General features: G+C 37.9%; 1 protein-coding gene across 1 annotated transcript in view; it reads left to right on the top strand.

The window, feature by feature from the left end:
- Positions 1–16,745, top strand: part of TICRR (TOPBP1 interacting checkpoint and replication regulator) — a 52,649-nt gene that overhangs the window by 16,018 nt on the left and 19,886 nt on the right. The window contains exons 5-14 of the mRNA XM_032174729.2: positions 665–794; positions 3,055–3,194; positions 4,034–4,252; positions 8,693–8,844; positions 10,247–10,347; positions 10,954–11,047; positions 11,145–11,224; positions 11,395–11,634; positions 12,458–12,554; positions 16,439–16,496. Of these exons, the coding sequence (XP_032030620.1) occupies positions 665–794; positions 3,055–3,194; positions 4,034–4,252; positions 8,693–8,844; positions 10,247–10,347; positions 10,954–11,047; positions 11,145–11,224; positions 11,395–11,634; positions 12,458–12,554; positions 16,439–16,496 (1,311 nt within the window). The remainder of the gene's footprint in view (positions 1–664; positions 795–3,054; positions 3,195–4,033; positions 4,253–8,692; positions 8,845–10,246; positions 10,348–10,953; positions 11,048–11,144; positions 11,225–11,394; positions 11,635–12,457; positions 12,555–16,438; positions 16,497–16,745) is intronic.

The following is a 16,745-nucleotide window of genomic DNA, read 5'->3' as shown; positions in this document are numbered from 1 at the left end:
CAAAATGCTGGGATTACAGGCGTGAGCCACCATGCCCAACCATACAAAGCCATTTTTAAGAACAGGACCAGGCGCAGTGGCTCACGCCTGTAATTCCAGCACTTCGGGAGGCCAAGGCAGGCGGATCACCTGAAGTCAGGAGTTCGAGACAGCCTGACCAACGTGGAGAAACCCCGTCTTTACTAAAAATACAAAATTAGCTGGGCGTGGTGGCACGTGTTTGTAATCCCAGCTACTCAGGAGACTGAAGCCGGAGAATTGCTTGAACCCGGGAGGCGGAGGTTGTGGCTCATGAGCTGAGATCATGCCATTGCACCCCAGCCTGGGCAAGAAGAGCGAAACTCTGTTTCAAAAAAATAAATAAATAAAAAGAAGAACAATATATATTTTTAACCTGTTCAGGAACATTTCAGAAATGAGAGGATTTATAGCCAGTAATAAGAACAAAAGACTTTAAATTGTGCCTGTACGGTTTTCAGTAGCATTTTTTATTTACCACATAGGCCTGTAGCAGTTTGTGGTGCCGGAGAGCAAATGTTAACTATGCACTTTGTATGTCCTTTGGAGGGATGCAGTCAGTCCAGGGGAGGAGCAAGTGCTTAGAATTCTCTGCTTTGGTTCTCATGCCGTTTCCTCTCCTGCCTCTGTTCCTTTGCTCCAATAGCTTCTCCTGTTCCAGAGTGGGCCCAGCAGGAGCTTGGCCACACCACTCCCTGGAGTCCAGCTGTTGTGGAAAAGTGGTTTCCTTTCTGTAACATCAGTGGTGCCAGTTCCGATTTGATGGAGTCATTTGGGTAAAACTTTTTTATATTTCTGAGTATTGATTATTAAAATCAATGTTCAGTTATCTGCATTTTTTTCTTAATAGACCACATTCTCTGAGTATAGTCTAATAATATTAAAAATTAGTTACAAAAATAAAATACTCTCATCTTAGTATATATTGTGAGAGTATGTTAGCTAGATAATATGTTAACAATATATAAATATATACCTGCCAAAAATTCTTTAAAATTTAACAAAGTAATTCGTCAAGTTAAATACAAATAAATACTTCCTTAAAGTGAGAAAATATTTATAACTAAGTATCAATGCAAATAGAAAACAGCAAACTTGATTAATGTGGCTGAATTTATACTTAAAGAAGTATTTGCAGACTATTTTTGTAAAGAAAAAAGTTAACAACCAATTATTAAGAATCCAACATGAGAAGTAAATAAGAGTAACCTCCACCCTACAAAAGAAGGAAAGCAATAAGGATAAGAACAGAAATAAATTAAATAGAAAACAAATAAATGTAAGTGATCAAGAGAAACAAAAGATGGTTCTTTGAAAAGCCAAGTAAAATAATCTATAGCAAGATCAAGCAATTAAAAGACAATATTAGAAATGTAAACGATATGGCAGAAATTCAAACTATTATTAAGAGGTATGGTTGACGTTTATTTTCTCCACACATATATCCATTCAATTATTCCAACACCATTTGCTAAAAGACTATCTTTTCCCACTAATTACTGCGGCACCTTGTCAAAAATCAACTGGCCACCTTTGTGCAGATGATTTCTAGACAGAATACAGTCCAAAAACTATGTTAATACCACATTATCTTCAATATTGCATTATGGCAATACCATATACTGTAGCTTTATAGCACCAGTCATTAAATCAGATAGTGTAAGGGTAAGTCCTCTAAACTTTGGTTTTGTTTTTTTAGAATTTTTTTGGTTATTTTAGATACTTCATATTTTCATATAAACTTCAGAACCAGCTTGTCAGTTTCCACACACACAAACGTCTGTTGAAACTCTAGGAGTGCATTGAATCATAGATAAATTTGGGAAGAACTGACATCTTAACAATGTTGAGTCATCTGATCCATGAACATGGTGCAGCCATCCATTTATTTAGGTCTCTCTTTAATCTCTCTCAGTGTTTTGTAGTTTTGAATGTACAAATGTGGCCCATGTTATTTTTTTAAATTATCTCTAAGTATTTTTATGAGGTGTAAATATTGAAGTGTTTGAAGACAGTATGATTGTCTTTATAGAAAATCCAGGCCCGGCATGGTGGCTCACACCTGTAACCCCAGTACTTTGGGGAGCAAAGGCCAGTGGATCACTTGAGGCCTGGGGTTCAAGACCAGCCTGACCAACATGGTGAAACCCCGTCTCTACTAAAAATACAAAAAAATTAGCCCGGCGTGGTGGCACATGTCTGCGATCCCAGCTACTTGGGAGGCTGAGGCACAAGATTCACTTGAATCCAGGACACGGAGATTGCAGCGAGCCAAGATCGCACCACTGCACTTCAGGATGGGCGACAGAGCACCAGCACACTTAGGGAGGATTAATCTGCTTCATATTGGCTATATGGATGAAGCCGATAGACCCAACACATATTCCACCCTGTGATATCTGTTCAACTAATGTCACCGTAACTTTCTTCCACTTTTTAATCAGTTATATCAGATAATGGAAAATATTAAAATACAAATAACACATTTTGAATGTTGTGCCATTTTCATAATTCCCTTAATGACAGATATTTAGCTCTAGGTGGAAAAGCATTTAATAACTAATCACCCCTCTTGCCTGCCCTACTTCCTCCTCTTCTCATCAATCCCAAATTAGTTTATTACAATGTGAAAGAATTATTCAAAGTCATTGCAATACTTACTACGATGTATTAACATCATTTTGTACTTTGATATATGGAAACTGAGTAAAAAATAACTATGGAAGCCTGAAGTGAAATATCTGCCATAATTAGACTTGTACCCTAATTCATGAAGAATCCTATTAATAAAAGTCAATATTATATATAATGGTTAATGGTTTTGTGAACAAGACAGCTTTGGTTCCTGAATTCGTTCAAATCAAAAATGAGAGGAGGGACATTTTCTCTCCTAAGAAAATATATTTTTGAAGGCATCTGTGGGGACATCTTTTGGTTAGCTTTTTAGAGGATAGTGGGTATTTCGGTGTTGTTTATTTCTAAAGCATTTTGCAAAATTAGAATTTTGGTTTTATTCTAGACATCTTGACTTCACAGGTTACTACAGGCTGCCTCAGCTAATAAGGAAGAGTCTTCCAAAACTGAAGGCGAATTAATACATTGCCTTGCCGAGCTCTACCAGAGAAAATCTCGTGAAGAATCCACTATAGCTCATCAAGAAGACAGCAAAAAGAAACGTATGTACCTAGAAAGGCTGTTTCTTAAGGCATTCTTTTTTGAGACTGTACGTTTTAAAAGATGGGCATTTCCTGAAATGAGGTTGAAATGGTAACTAAATAAAGAAGGGCAAATTTTTATATTTAAATTTTAAAATAATTACATTAGTTCAATAGTGATTTTTAAAAAATCACCTAGTCTTATCTGTCTAATGAATAAGCCATTTTCATTTTTAATTATGATAGAAATTCAAATACAACTTTGTGTTCTGCTTATAAGTATTTTTTCTTTTGCTACCTTGCCTTTTTAGATATTATTCCACCTCACTGCTTAACTAAATTTACAAAATTCTCATGTTGTTGAACATTTAGATTGCTTTCAATTTTCATCATTATAAATAATACTGTAGTATACATTATGCATATAATTTGTTTTTTAAGTAATTACCTTAGCAGAAGTTTCCAGGAACCAGTTACTGTGTCAGGGTATGAAAATTGACTCTTTATGTAGATTGCTAAACTGTCATTCAGAAAAATTTCATCACCATTTTTGGTGGCCATTGGGTAACACCAAAATAAGTCTGTTTGGCATTTGCCTGATGGGAAAACCATCCATTGAGATGTTTAGTTCCAATCCAATCACATTGAGATGTTTAGTTCCTAAACTTCGGTTAAAAGAAAGGTTCTCTTTCTACCCTGTGTGTGGGCAGCAAGAGATGCAAGAACTTCCTAATTCAAATCATTCTGGAGGGATATGCTTCGTTTTGATATTCTTTCACAGTAATCTGAATTAAAGTATTTCTTGATTCCACAGAAGTGGAAGGCAATTTACTTTCCCTCCTCTGATGTTGTTTTGGTAGGAGGTGTCCCTCGTACTCCAGTGAGACAGAAGATGAATACCATGTGCCGTTCCTTAAAGATGTTGAATGTTGCAAGGCTGAATGTGAAGGCCCAGAAGTTACATCCAGATGGCAGTCCGGATGTGGCTGGGGAGAAGGGAATCCAAAAGATACCCTGTGGGAGAACAGTAGATAAATTGGAAGACAGAGGAAGAACACTAAGAAGTTCTAAACCTAAAGGTATTCCTCTTAGTCTGTAATTTACTCTTTTATACCCCTCTTTTTTAAAAATAAAATTTAATCATACCCTTACTTTATTGACTATCTGCTACATGCCCAAAAAGGTGTTATGGTGAATAAGTAAATAACAAGATAATGTCCTATTCTTAGATTTATGATCTAGCTGCAAAGATAAAACAAATGAACTAATAAATACATATATATATATATATACGTATATATATATATATATATATACATATATAAAATGAAATACTAGAACTAGTAAGAGAGCCAAAAGTCTAAAACAGAAAATGCAAGCCCATTCAGGAAGTAAAGACTAGACTAGGAGTTCAGAAAGGGAAGATAAGGGCTGGATAAGCTGTGGAAGCTTCTAGGAACCACTGGAGTCCAAGCTAGACTTCCAAGAATGGGCACAGTTAGAAGACAGAAAGATAAAAGAGCATTCCAGGTGGAGAATTAGCATAAGCAAAGTCACAAGGCCCATGGCTTGGGCGTAGAACAAATGGTTAAAGAAGTTTTACATTTGTGAATAAAGGGAGAAGAAAATGGGTTTATGAGTAATCTAGGGCTAGGTTATTGACATCTTTCAAAGGTGGGAATAATTTAATCTAGCAGCTTCTATTTTCCTATTTTTTTCTTTCCTTTTTTTAAAAAAAAAATGAATTGTGCTGTGTTTTGATGTCATCTCTGAGTTCTTCTGAAAATTCTGGAGTGGGCCGGGTGTGGTGGCTCACGCCTGTAATCCCAGCAATTTGGGAGGCCAAGGTGGGCGGATCATGAGGTCAGGAGTTTGAGACCAGCCTGGCCAATATGGTGAAACCCCGTCTCTACTGAAAATACAAAAATTAGCTTGGTATGGTGGTGTGCACCTATAGTCCCAGCTACTCGGAAGGCTGAGGCAAGCAAATCGCTTGAACCTGGGAGGCGGAGGTTGTGGTGAGCTGAGATTGTACCACTGCACTCCAGCCTGGGAGACAGAGCGAGACTCTCTCAAAAGAAAAAAAAAGAAAGAAAATTCTGAAGTGTGAATTTTATGCTCCTTTACAATTTTTTTTTTTCCTGTGGAATGTGAGAGCCATATATGATAATCAGTTTGAATGGGACAGAACACCTTTAGTGGGCTAGTAAAGGTGTGTGAAATGTGCTTGATACATGCAAGGGAAGGCCGAAACAACAGTACTGAAGACAGTGTGGCAGGAACATAATTTCTGGACTAGATTCTGTCCAGAAATAGACCTGCACAATAGTGGGCAATTGATTTTTGACAAAGATGCCCCAATAATTCCGTGAGAAAGAGATAATCTTTTCAATAAATGATGCTGGAACAACTAGATACCTTTATGGACAAACAAAATTAGACCTTACTTTTAATAGTATTTTGAATTCCTGCTATTTTTAATATTTATGCCTTCTCTCTCTCTCTTTAACTGCTCAATCTTGCTATAGAGTTTTCTGTTTTATTTCTCTTTTCTTTTGTTGTTGTTTTTTGTTTGTTTTTTGAGACTGAGTTTTGCTCTTTTTGCCCAGGCTGGAGTACAATGGCATGATCTTGGCTCACTGCAACCTCTGCCTCCCGGGTTCAAGTGATTCTTCTGTCTCAACCTCCCAAGTAGCTGGGATTACAGGCGCATGCCACCACACCTGGCTAATTTTTGTATTTTTTAGTAGAGACGGGGTTTTATCATATTGGTCAGGCTGGTTTCGAACTCCTAACCTCAGGTGATCAGCCTGCCTCGGCCTCCTAAAGTGCTGGGATTACAAGTGTGAGCCACCGCGCCCGGCCTTATTTGGCTTTTCAAAGAACTGTCTTTTGTTTCTGTTGATTGCTGTTGTTGCTTTGTTTTCTGTTCATTTCTGTTCTTTATGATTACCTTCCTACTTTTATTTTTGGGGTTTACTCTCTCATATTACTTCACATATTGGACCCTTAGCTAGTTAATTGTTTTTAATTTATCTGCTTTACAAAAATAATCACTTAAGTCTAAAGTCTGTACATTTTCTCTTTAAGTATAACTAACTGCATTATATATTTACTGTTTTCTATTTTCATTGATAGTTATTTATAAATATTTTCTGACATCCATAATATAAGGGAGTGTTTTATAATTAGCTTTTAATATTTTTGGACTGTGCTCAATGTGGTCTGTAAGATTGATTCTTTAATATTTGCTGAAACTGACCTAATGTGTGGTCAAGTTTTGTTAATATTCTATGTGCACTTGAAAATAATGTGTATTCTCTAATTGTTGAATATCTGGTTTTATACACGTCTGTACATCAAGTTTATTAATGTTTGAATATTCAACATTTTTAGTAATTTTGTTCTGCTGCTTTTATCTATTACTAAGATGATTGTATTAGTCTTCCACTATTATATCATCTTTGCTCCTTTGTCAAAGATCAGTTGAGGCCAAGTGCAGTGACTCACGCCTGTAATCCTAGCACTTTGGGAGGGTGAGGCGGGCAGATCACCTGAGGTCAGAAGTTTGAGATCAGCCTGGCCAACATGGTGAAACCCCGTCTCTACTAAAAATACAAAAATTAGCCAGGCGTGGTGGCAGGCGCCTATAGTCCCAGCTACTTGGGGTTACCGAGGCATGAGAATTGCTTGATCCCAGGAGACAGAGGTTGCAGTGAGCCGAGATCGCGCCCCTGCACTCCAGCCTGGGTGACGGAGCAAGACTCCGTCTCAAAAAAAAAAAAAAAAAAAAAATCTGTTTACTGTATTTATGTAGGTCTATTTCCAGGCTCTCCTGTTACATTGATCTCTCTATTGCTAATACCACACAAACTGTCTTGATTACTGTAGCTTTATAGTAAGTCCTAAAGTTTGGTACTATCAGTCCTCAAACTTTGTTTTTCTCCTTCAATATTCAGTTAGTTGTTCTGGGTCTTTTGCCTCTTCATATAAACTTTAGAATCAGTTTGTCAATATGCAGAAAATAGGGATCGCCTAGAATCTATAGATCAAATTGGGAATCTGAAGTCTTGACTGTATTGAGTCTTTCTTGCTGTGAACATGGAATATCTCTCCACTTACTTAGTTCTTTGATTTCGTTCACAGAATTTTGTAGCTTTCCCCATATAGATCTTATACAAATTGTGTTAGATTTAATACCTGGGTATTTCATATTTAGGGGGGTGCTAATTTAAATGATAATGTGTTTTTAATTTTAAATTTTGCTTGTACATTGCTGGTATACGGGAAAGCAGTGGACTTTTATGTATTAATCTTGTATCCTGCAAATTTGCTATAATCACTTGTTAGTTCCAGGAGTTTTTTTGTTTGTTTGTTTGTTTAGCCAAATGGTCTCGATCTCCTGACCTCATGATCCGCCCACCTCGGCCTCCCAAAGTGCTGGGATTACAGGCGTGAGCCACCACGCCCGGCCCAGTTCCAGGAGTTTTGTTGTTTGTTCTTTCAGATTTTCTAATCATGTCATATCACCAAAGACGGTTTTATTTCTTCCTACCTTTAAATTTTTTGTTTGTTTGTTTGTTTTGAGACAGAGTTTCACTCTTGTTGCCCAGACTGGAGTGCAATGGTGCGATCTCAGCTCACTGCAACCTCTGCCTCCCGGGTTCAAGCGATTCTCCTGTCTCAGCCTCCTGAGTAGCTGGGATTACAGGCGCCTACCACCACGCCCGGGTAATTTTTGTATTTTTAGTAGAGAAGGGGTTTCACCATGTTGGCCAGGCTGGTCTTGAACTCCTGACCTCAGCCACCCACCTTGGCCTCCCAAACTGCTGGGATTATAGGCATGAGCCACCACGCCTGGCCTCCTACCTTTAAATTTTTAACACTTACACTTGGTATATAGAGCCTTAAAATTAATCACTTGGCTGGGCGTGGTGGCTCATGCCAGTAATCCCAGCACTTTGGGAGGCCAAGGCAGATAGATGGCTTGAGTTCAGGAGTTCAAGACCAGCCTGGCCAACATGGTGAAACCCTGTTTCTACCAAAAATACAGAAAATTAGCTAGGTGTGGTGGCACATGCTTGTGGTCCCAGCTACTCCAGAGGCTGAGGTGGGAAGATCACTTGAGCCTGCCTGGGAGGTGGAGGCTGTGATGAGCCGAGATTGTGCCACTGCACTCCAGCCTGAATGTCAGAGTGAGACCTTGTCTCAAATAAAATAAAATTAAATTAATCACTTATCTCTGTACTTTCTCAATCTCTGGACTATTGACATTTTAGACCAGATAATTCTTTGTTGTAGGGCTGTCCTATGCATTGTAGGATGTTTAACAGCATCCCTGGCTTCTATATACTAGATGCCAGCAGCCACCCCCGCCCCCACCACCATCAGTCATGACAATCCAGACAGAGCCAAATGTTCCCTGCAAGGAAATATTTTCCGCAGTGGACAACAACTGGCCTAAATAATACAAGGACTTGAGCAAGATATGATGAATCCATTTTACTTTTTTTTCACAGATTTTAAAACTGAGGAAGAGCTGCTATCATATATACGTGAAAATTACCAAAAGACTGTGGCCACAGGAGAAATCATGTTGTATGCATGTGCTCGAAACATGATCTCAACCGTTAAAACGTTCCTAAAATCAAAAGGCACCAAGGAATTAGAAGTAAGAGGGTCCGGATATTGTTGTTTGTCATGGATGTAGTGGTTGGTTGGTTGGTGGTGGATTTGGTTAATGTCTTGGAAAATGTCTGTTATGCCATACGTGATTCAAAAATGGTAAGATGAGTAAGAGAGTAAGTACAATTCCAGATCTCAGAAGGTGGATATGGTGAACTGGTAAGGCAGAAATCAAAGAGATAGGGTGAGTGGGGATAATTATGTATAATTCTCTCCTAATGAAAAGCCTTTCCTCATGTGAGCTATATGTTAGCTGCGTGATTAAGCCAGTGGTTTTTAACCTTGGCTATACTTTAGAATCACCTACAACATTTAAAAAATATATATATGCCGACTGGCCGCGGTGGCTCACGCCTGTAATCCCAGCACTTTGGGAGGTCAGGGCAGGTGGATCACGAGGTCGAGAGTTTGAGACCAGCCTGGCCAACATGGTGAAACCCGGTCTCTACTAAAAATACAAAAATTAGCTGGATATGGTGGTAGGCGCCTGTAATCCCAGCTACTCGGGAGTCTGAGGCAGGAGAATCGTTTTAACCTGGGAGGTGGAAGTTGCAGTGAGGCAAGATGATGCCATTGCACTCCAGCCTGGGCAACAGGGCGAGACTCCATCTCAAAAGAATATATATAGATGCCTTGCTCTCTCCAGATGAACTGAAACAGATCTCTCAGGTTGGTGCTTTTAAAAAGCCCCCTGGATAATTCTTATGCCCTGGGAGTGTTGCAAACCACTGTTTTAGACCATGTTGTTGTTTTATTCATGTTCAATGGCCATCACGGAGCTCCTTCTCTAAAGCAAACAGGAGGATTTGTTTATAATACTTAGGTTTCTTAATCACTGCTTTGTGGAACATTTCTTTTAAGACACTTTATTTTGGGCAGGCTTGCTCTCAAAGTAACTTTTTTACCATGTTCTTTTTGAAGATATAAAAGAAGAATATTCACGTCACTTTTTCATTCAAATGAAAGAATAGAGAAGTTTGTAAGGGAATATATTTCCCTTCTTAGGGCTTTAGTCAACTATGAAAGAAATTAGAAATAATGGGCCGGGCGCGGTGGCTCACGCTTGTAATCCCAGCACTTTGGGAGGCCGAGGCGGGCGGATCACGAGGTCAGGAGATCGAGACCACGGTGAAACCCCGTCTCTACTAAAAACACAAAAAATTAGCCGGGCGTGGTGGCGGGCGCCTGTAGTCCCAGCTACTCGGAGAGGCTGAGGCAGGAGAATGGCGTGAACCTGGGAGGCGGAGCTTGCAGTGAGCCGAGACTGCGCCATTGCACTCCAGCCTGGGCGACAGAGCGAGACTCCGTTTCAAAAAAAAAAAAAAAAAAAAAAAAAGAAAGAATGACAACTAACACTATTCTCCTATGTAATAATTTTGTATTTTTAGGTGAACTGCCTGAATCAAGTAAAAAGTAATCTCTTAAAAACGAGTAAAAGTCTTCGACAGAATCTAGGAGAAAAACTGGATAAGGAAGACAAAGTTAGAGAGTAAGTAACTACCATTTTTTAAAAATCATCACTCCAAACCAAAGCTGTGAGATTAGCTTGTATCAGTTTAAAATAGATTGTTTGTGACATGGTGGTTCATGCCTGTAATCCTAGTACCTTGGGAAGCCAAAGCAGGAGGATTGCTTGAAGCCAGGAATTTCAGGCCGTCCTGGGCAATATAGTGAGACTGTGTCTCTACCAAAAAAATTTTTTTTAATTAGGTGAGCATGGTGGTGTACACCTGTAGCCCTAGCTACTTGGGATGCTGAAGCTGGAGGATTGTTTGAGCCCAGGAGCTCAAGACTACAGTGAGCTATGATCCCAGTACTGCACTCTAGCCTGGGCAACAGAGCAAGACCCTGTCTCAGCAAAAAAAAAAAAAAAAAAAAGATTACCAACTGCATGAAGATGCTTTTGTAGCCAATTCTTTTGAAATTGGCTTGAATCACCTATTTATCTAATAACTATATCAGTTTGTAGAAAAGGCACTGGCTCTTCTCCATTTTGGTTGTTGTTTCTTATATAAATAGATCTATGCTTATAGAAGGAGCTTTTTGTTTAGTGACATCCAAAGTAGATATGACCAAGTATTTTTTTTCTCTCAAGGTGCCAGCTTCAGGTATTTCTTCGTTTGGAGATGTGTCTGCAATGTCCTTCAATAAATGAAAGTACAGATGATATGGAACAAGTAGTGGAGGAGGCAAGTATATAGTTTTGTGCCATTGAAATAAGCCCTAGATGCTTTCAGCTTCCCTGCAGAGGGCATCTCTCTAATAATGTTCTAAAATCTCCTTCAGGTGACAGATTTGCTGCGCATGGTGTGTTTAACTGAGGATTCAGCGTACCTAGCAGAGTTTCTGGAGGAAATTTTGAGATTGTAAGTTTCATGGTTACTAACTTAACTTTAAAATTGTTTTGTCAAAACCTACATATGGGGTTGTCTCTGACTTTTGGAGTTGTAAGGACTACTTCTTAGGCTGGGTGAGGGAGGGAATAGAGAGGGTAAGATGGTAACTCTGTTCCATATTTGATCAATCTATTCCACAGGTATATTGACTCTATCCCAAAGACACTTGGAAATCTTTACAACAGCCTAGGGTTTGTGATTCCTCAGAAGCTGGCTGGTGTCCTTCCTACGGATTTTTTCAGTGATGACTCCATGACACAAGAGAACAAATCACCACTTCTTTCTGTGCCTTTTTTGTCAAGCGCTCGTAGGTCAGTGTCAGGCAGCCCTGAATCTGATGAACTGCAAGAACTTCGTACCAGATCAGCCAAGAAGAGAAGGTAAGAGCTCAAAGAATGAAAGGAATTATTTGCACTGTTATAGTTCTGATAAAAGATGTGTTTAAACCACAGTCCGGTCATCTTTGTCCATATAATTTGTTGAACTTATAGCTGCCCTTATGTCTGAATCAGAGAAGCCAACTATTAGAGCTCCTAATAGGAGCATCTGACAATCTTTATGTTATCTAGGAAATATATAGTCATGTTTTGCTTAATTAACAACAGGGATACATCCTGAGAAATGCATTGTTAGACAATTTTTGTTGTACTAACATTAGAGTGTGCCTACCAGAACCTAGATAGTATGTATTTTTTCATTTATGTATATTTTTTCATATGGAAAAGCTAATGTTCCAGCATTGTTACTGAATAGCAGTCATTTCCCCTACTTGATCTGTAATGCCAATATCAAGTGTCATTTATTAGGTTTCTATATAGGCTCCATTATAACCTATGGGACCATTGTCATATATGCAGTTTGTCATTGAAGGAAACATTGCGTGACTGTATAGTGTTTATTTCCTATTTCACAAAGCCTTCTTTACTGTCCACATGAGGTTTCCAGGAACTAGGCCTTCTATGAAATAAGCTTAGAGTTTCAGCTTTTTAAATTTCCCTTGATACTTTTCATTGTTCATAACTGGTTGAATTTGTTACTTTTGAAAATTCTGGGGTGACTTGTTTTATTATAAACCCAGAACAACCTTAAGGTAACTGGCTTTTATTTAAATCATATTTTATTTTACTTAGACTCTAGTTCCATTTGAATTTAACTATATATAACCTCTATCTAGTATGTATTAACTATTTCTATTTTTAAAAGGAAAAATGCATTAATAAGACATAAAAGCATTGCTGAAGTTTCACAGAATCTTCGACAAATTGAAATTCCTAAAGTGTCAAAGAGAGCTACGAAAAAAGTAAGTAAACCTTCCCGCTTGAGATGACACAGTAAATAAGAACAAAAAGGCAGTGTCCCTACTTTTAGGAAAATGAACTTTGGAGGATACAGAAATAATATTAAATATTTTTATGAATGTGTATAAAACTATAATCCAAGGAATAAAGAAATATAAACTTGTTAGATTAACAATTTTACTCAAGAGTGTGATAGAGGTAATGTGAAGAAAAACAGCGAGTAAAAGTTAGGAATGAATTAATTCAAAATCTTTAATGTAGATAAGAAAACTCATAAAACAATAACTAAAATAAGCAAAGCAGTCACTGGAAGAGAATATACAATTGTAATAGGACTTTGGTTGCATACCAGAAGGTGCTTTTCAATATTTTATATTTTACTTCAATAACAAATTTAGGCCAGGCACAGGGGCTCACACCTATAATCCCAGCACTTTGGGAGTCAGAGGAGGGAGGATAGTTTGACACCAACAGTTTGAGACCAGCCTGGACAACATAGTGAGACCATGTCTCTACAAAAAATAAAATTAAAAAAAAATTAGCCAGGCATAGTGGCACATGCCTGTAGGCCCAGCTATTCAGGAGTCTAAGGCAAGGAGATTGCCTGAGCCCAGTAGGTCAAAGCTGCAATGAGCTATGATCGTGCCACTGCACTCCAGCCTAGGTGACAAAGCAAGACTTCATCTCTTAAGTGAATTAATGAATGAATAAATGAATGAATAACAAGTTTTTTTGAAAAAGAAGATGATGACCATCATGGAGCCAGGAGGTAGAGTAGGCCCCCCTTATCTGCAGAAGACATGTTCCAAGAACCCCAGTGGATGCCTGAAACCACGGATAGTACTGAACCCTATATATAGTACTGTTTTTTCCTATGCATGCATAAGTTCAATTTGTAAATTAGGCACAGTAAGAGATTAACAACAACAATAGTAAAATAGAACAATTACAGCAATATAATATAATAAAAGTTATGTGAATGTGGTCTCCCTCTCAAAATATCTTATTGTACTATATTCACCCATTTTGGGGCCATGGTTGACCATGGGAAACTGAAACCGTGGAAAGTGAAATCACAGATAATGGGGTACTATTGTTTTTTCATGGCAGTTGATATAAGGACTTGGGGTTTTTATTGGTTGAAAAAAAATAAACCTAACTGGAATCTGTTTACTAAATAGAATTAATGTCTCGCTAAGGAAAAAAGGGAGACTAAAAACACAATGAAACTTTTCAACTGCATGAACTATCTGAGAAGAGTTAAAATTCAATGAGAACTATCTTTAGAAGCATTAATTATTATAATAGTAGTTTCTTCTGTTTCTAGATATTTGTAGCAATCCTTTGGAATTGGAGGTGGGATTTCTTTTAAAGGGTTAATGGTGTTCACTTTCTTATACTTTGTGAATAAAATGCAAATCTTACATATCTCACAATCCTGATTGAATATTGGAAAATCCAAAAGTGAATGGCCAAAAGTTGCCAGGCCTTTATTCTCACTAGATTTTACAATGATTTGCAGATCTTTCTAGCACACTTTGAAACTTCTGTTTTAGATTGGACAAGACAGTTTTCTTCTCTAAGATCAGAATTACGACTGGGTGCAGTGGTTCATGCCTATAATGCCAGAACTTTGGGAGGCCAAGGCAGGAGGAATCACTTGAGCCCAGGAGTTGGAGACCAGCCTAAGCAACATAGTGAGACCTTGTCTCTACAAAAAATTTAAAAATTAGGTATGGTAGTGCACTCCTGTAGTCCCAGCTACTCGGGAGGCTGAGGTAGGAGGATTGCTTGAGCCTGGGAGTTTGAGGCTGCAGTGAACTGTGATGAAGCCACTGTACTTCAGCCTGGGTTACAGAGAGAGACTCTGTCAAAAAAAAAAAAAAAAAAATTTGAGGTAAGGATTCGATTGTGGTTAGTAATGTTTTTTCATGTCAAAGTTGGTACCATAGATAAGTGACAGTTGTTTAACTGAAAGGACCAGATGTTACATTTTTAAAAGAATAAATCTCAGTTCTCTGAAGGATCAATATAGTATCAATATAGTTAACTCGGGAAGCAGTGAACTTGTAACTTAAGTGTAGACATATAGTATTAATTACATTAATGTATATTAATTTCTTTTACGTGTCTTAACTCCAGAAGAGCACAATGATTAAAAAAAAAAAAAAGGTTTGATCCTGCCTTAATACCTCCAGGACATACTCTCCTAGTTTTTCATTCAATTACATGGATTAACAAGGGTTGACAAACTTTTTCTGTAAAAGGCCAGATAGTAGATGTTTTTAGCCTTTGCAGGCCATATGTCTCTGCAACATCTATTCAGTTCTACTGCTATAGTGGGAAAGCAGCTACAGGCATTATGGAAAGAAACGAGCATGACTGTGTTTCAGTAAAAACTTTATTTTCAAAAACAAGAGGTGGCCCAGATTTGGTCTGTACGCTGTAGTTTGCTGACCCCTGGATAGGAAATTGGATGTATGACTTTTATTTTTATTTTTATTTTTTGAGATGGAGTCTCCCTCTGTCGCCCAGGCTGGAGTGCAGTGGCACGATCTCGACTCACTTCAAGCTTCACCTCCCAGGTTCACGCCATTCTCCTGCCTCAGCCTCCCGAGTAGCTGGCGTGTGCCACCACGCCTGGCTACTTTTTGTATTTTTTAGTAGAGATGGAGTTTCACCATGTTAGCCAGAACGGTCTCGATCTCCTGACCTCGTGATCCGCCCACTCGACCTTCCAAAGTGCTAGGATCACAGGCGTGAGCCACTGCGCCCGGCCAGATGTATGACATATTTTTACAATTATAGTTTATCTCTTTAAAAGTTATTAATCAATATAAATAAGAATGATCACATCTCATGTCTTATCAGCAAGACCTTGGTTATATCACTGAGACCATTTGTTAAGTTTCTGCCCATATGTGGTGGCTTCTTCAATTATTACGATGAATTGAAAAAACAAAAAATCTTTAAAAAACAATTTCCTTGTTTTGATGCATCTGGGGTTTAGACTCTTGAATCTTCTATTGTAATAGCAAGTAAATAGCAGTGTGATAAAGAAATGTTTCTGAGAGTATAGCCTCCCTCTAATTAATGTATATGGCTTTTCCCTAATTAGGTATAAAAGGTATGCATGATTATCATTAAAAAGTTAAAACATATAAAGTTAAAAGTTAGGGTGTTCCTTCTCCATCCATTCATCAGAAGTAATCACTGATGATAGTTTGTTGTGTGTATTTCCAGGCCCTTTTCTATATGCACCAATAACACCAAAGATTTGTGCAGATCCATTATATACATATATATAAATGATATAACTTAGAATACTTAATATTTTCCTTTTTCCTCCCTATCACAGATCTCTATGTTAGTACAGGTTGAGTATCTCTTACCCAAAATGCTTAGGAGCAGAAGTGTTTCCAATCTCAGATGTTTTTGGATTTTGGAACATTTGCATTACATGTACTTAATGGTTAGCATCCCACATCCAGAAGTCCAAAATGCTCCAATGAGTGTTTCCTTTGAGTGTCGTGTTGGCACTCATGAAGTTTTGGATTTTGGAGCATATTGGATTTTCAGATTACGGATGCTCAACCATCTATAGAGAGGTCTTCCTTCCTTATTCTTGTAATGTCTGCATTGGATGGGTATGTAATTTGTTTAACTGTTTCACTCTTTATGGGCATTTATAGTGTTTTTTATTTTGTATTATTACTATAGTGCAGCATTGAGTGTTTTTGGAACATTTCTGTTGTACATTTTATTATTTCTATTATGGATCCCTGTAAATGAATTGCAAGAGTCAAAGAGTTCATGTGAAATCTTTATTCTTTTGTTTCAATGAATGCCTATTTAAATTTTCTTTCTGGATTTTCTCATGTTTCAGGAGAACTCTCACCCTGCTCCTCAGCAGCCTTCCCAGCCAGTGAAAGATACAGTGCAAGGTATACTGTTTTCTCAGTGTATATATTTATTCACTAGAATGACAACTTTATTTTTATTGTATGTATTTGAGCAGCTGCTTACAGGTGTAAATTAAGGCTTTGTATGATTGTTGGCTAATAAAATAGGTCCAAATACCATGGACATAGTCCCCTAGGAATAGTCTCAAAATATTGTATTTTACAAAATAACTGGTCTGAAATCTTTAAAAACAAAAAACAAACAAACAAAAAAACATTATCATGAAAGCC

The sequence above is a fragment of the Hylobates moloch genome, unplaced genomic scaffold (genome assembly GCF_009828535.3).
Source record: "Hylobates moloch isolate HMO894 unplaced genomic scaffold, HMol_V3 SCAFFOLD_14, whole genome shotgun sequence".
Classification (NCBI taxonomy): domain Eukaryota; kingdom Metazoa; phylum Chordata; class Mammalia; order Primates; family Hylobatidae; genus Hylobates; species Hylobates moloch.
This window is presented reverse-complemented; position numbering and strand designations above follow the sequence as displayed.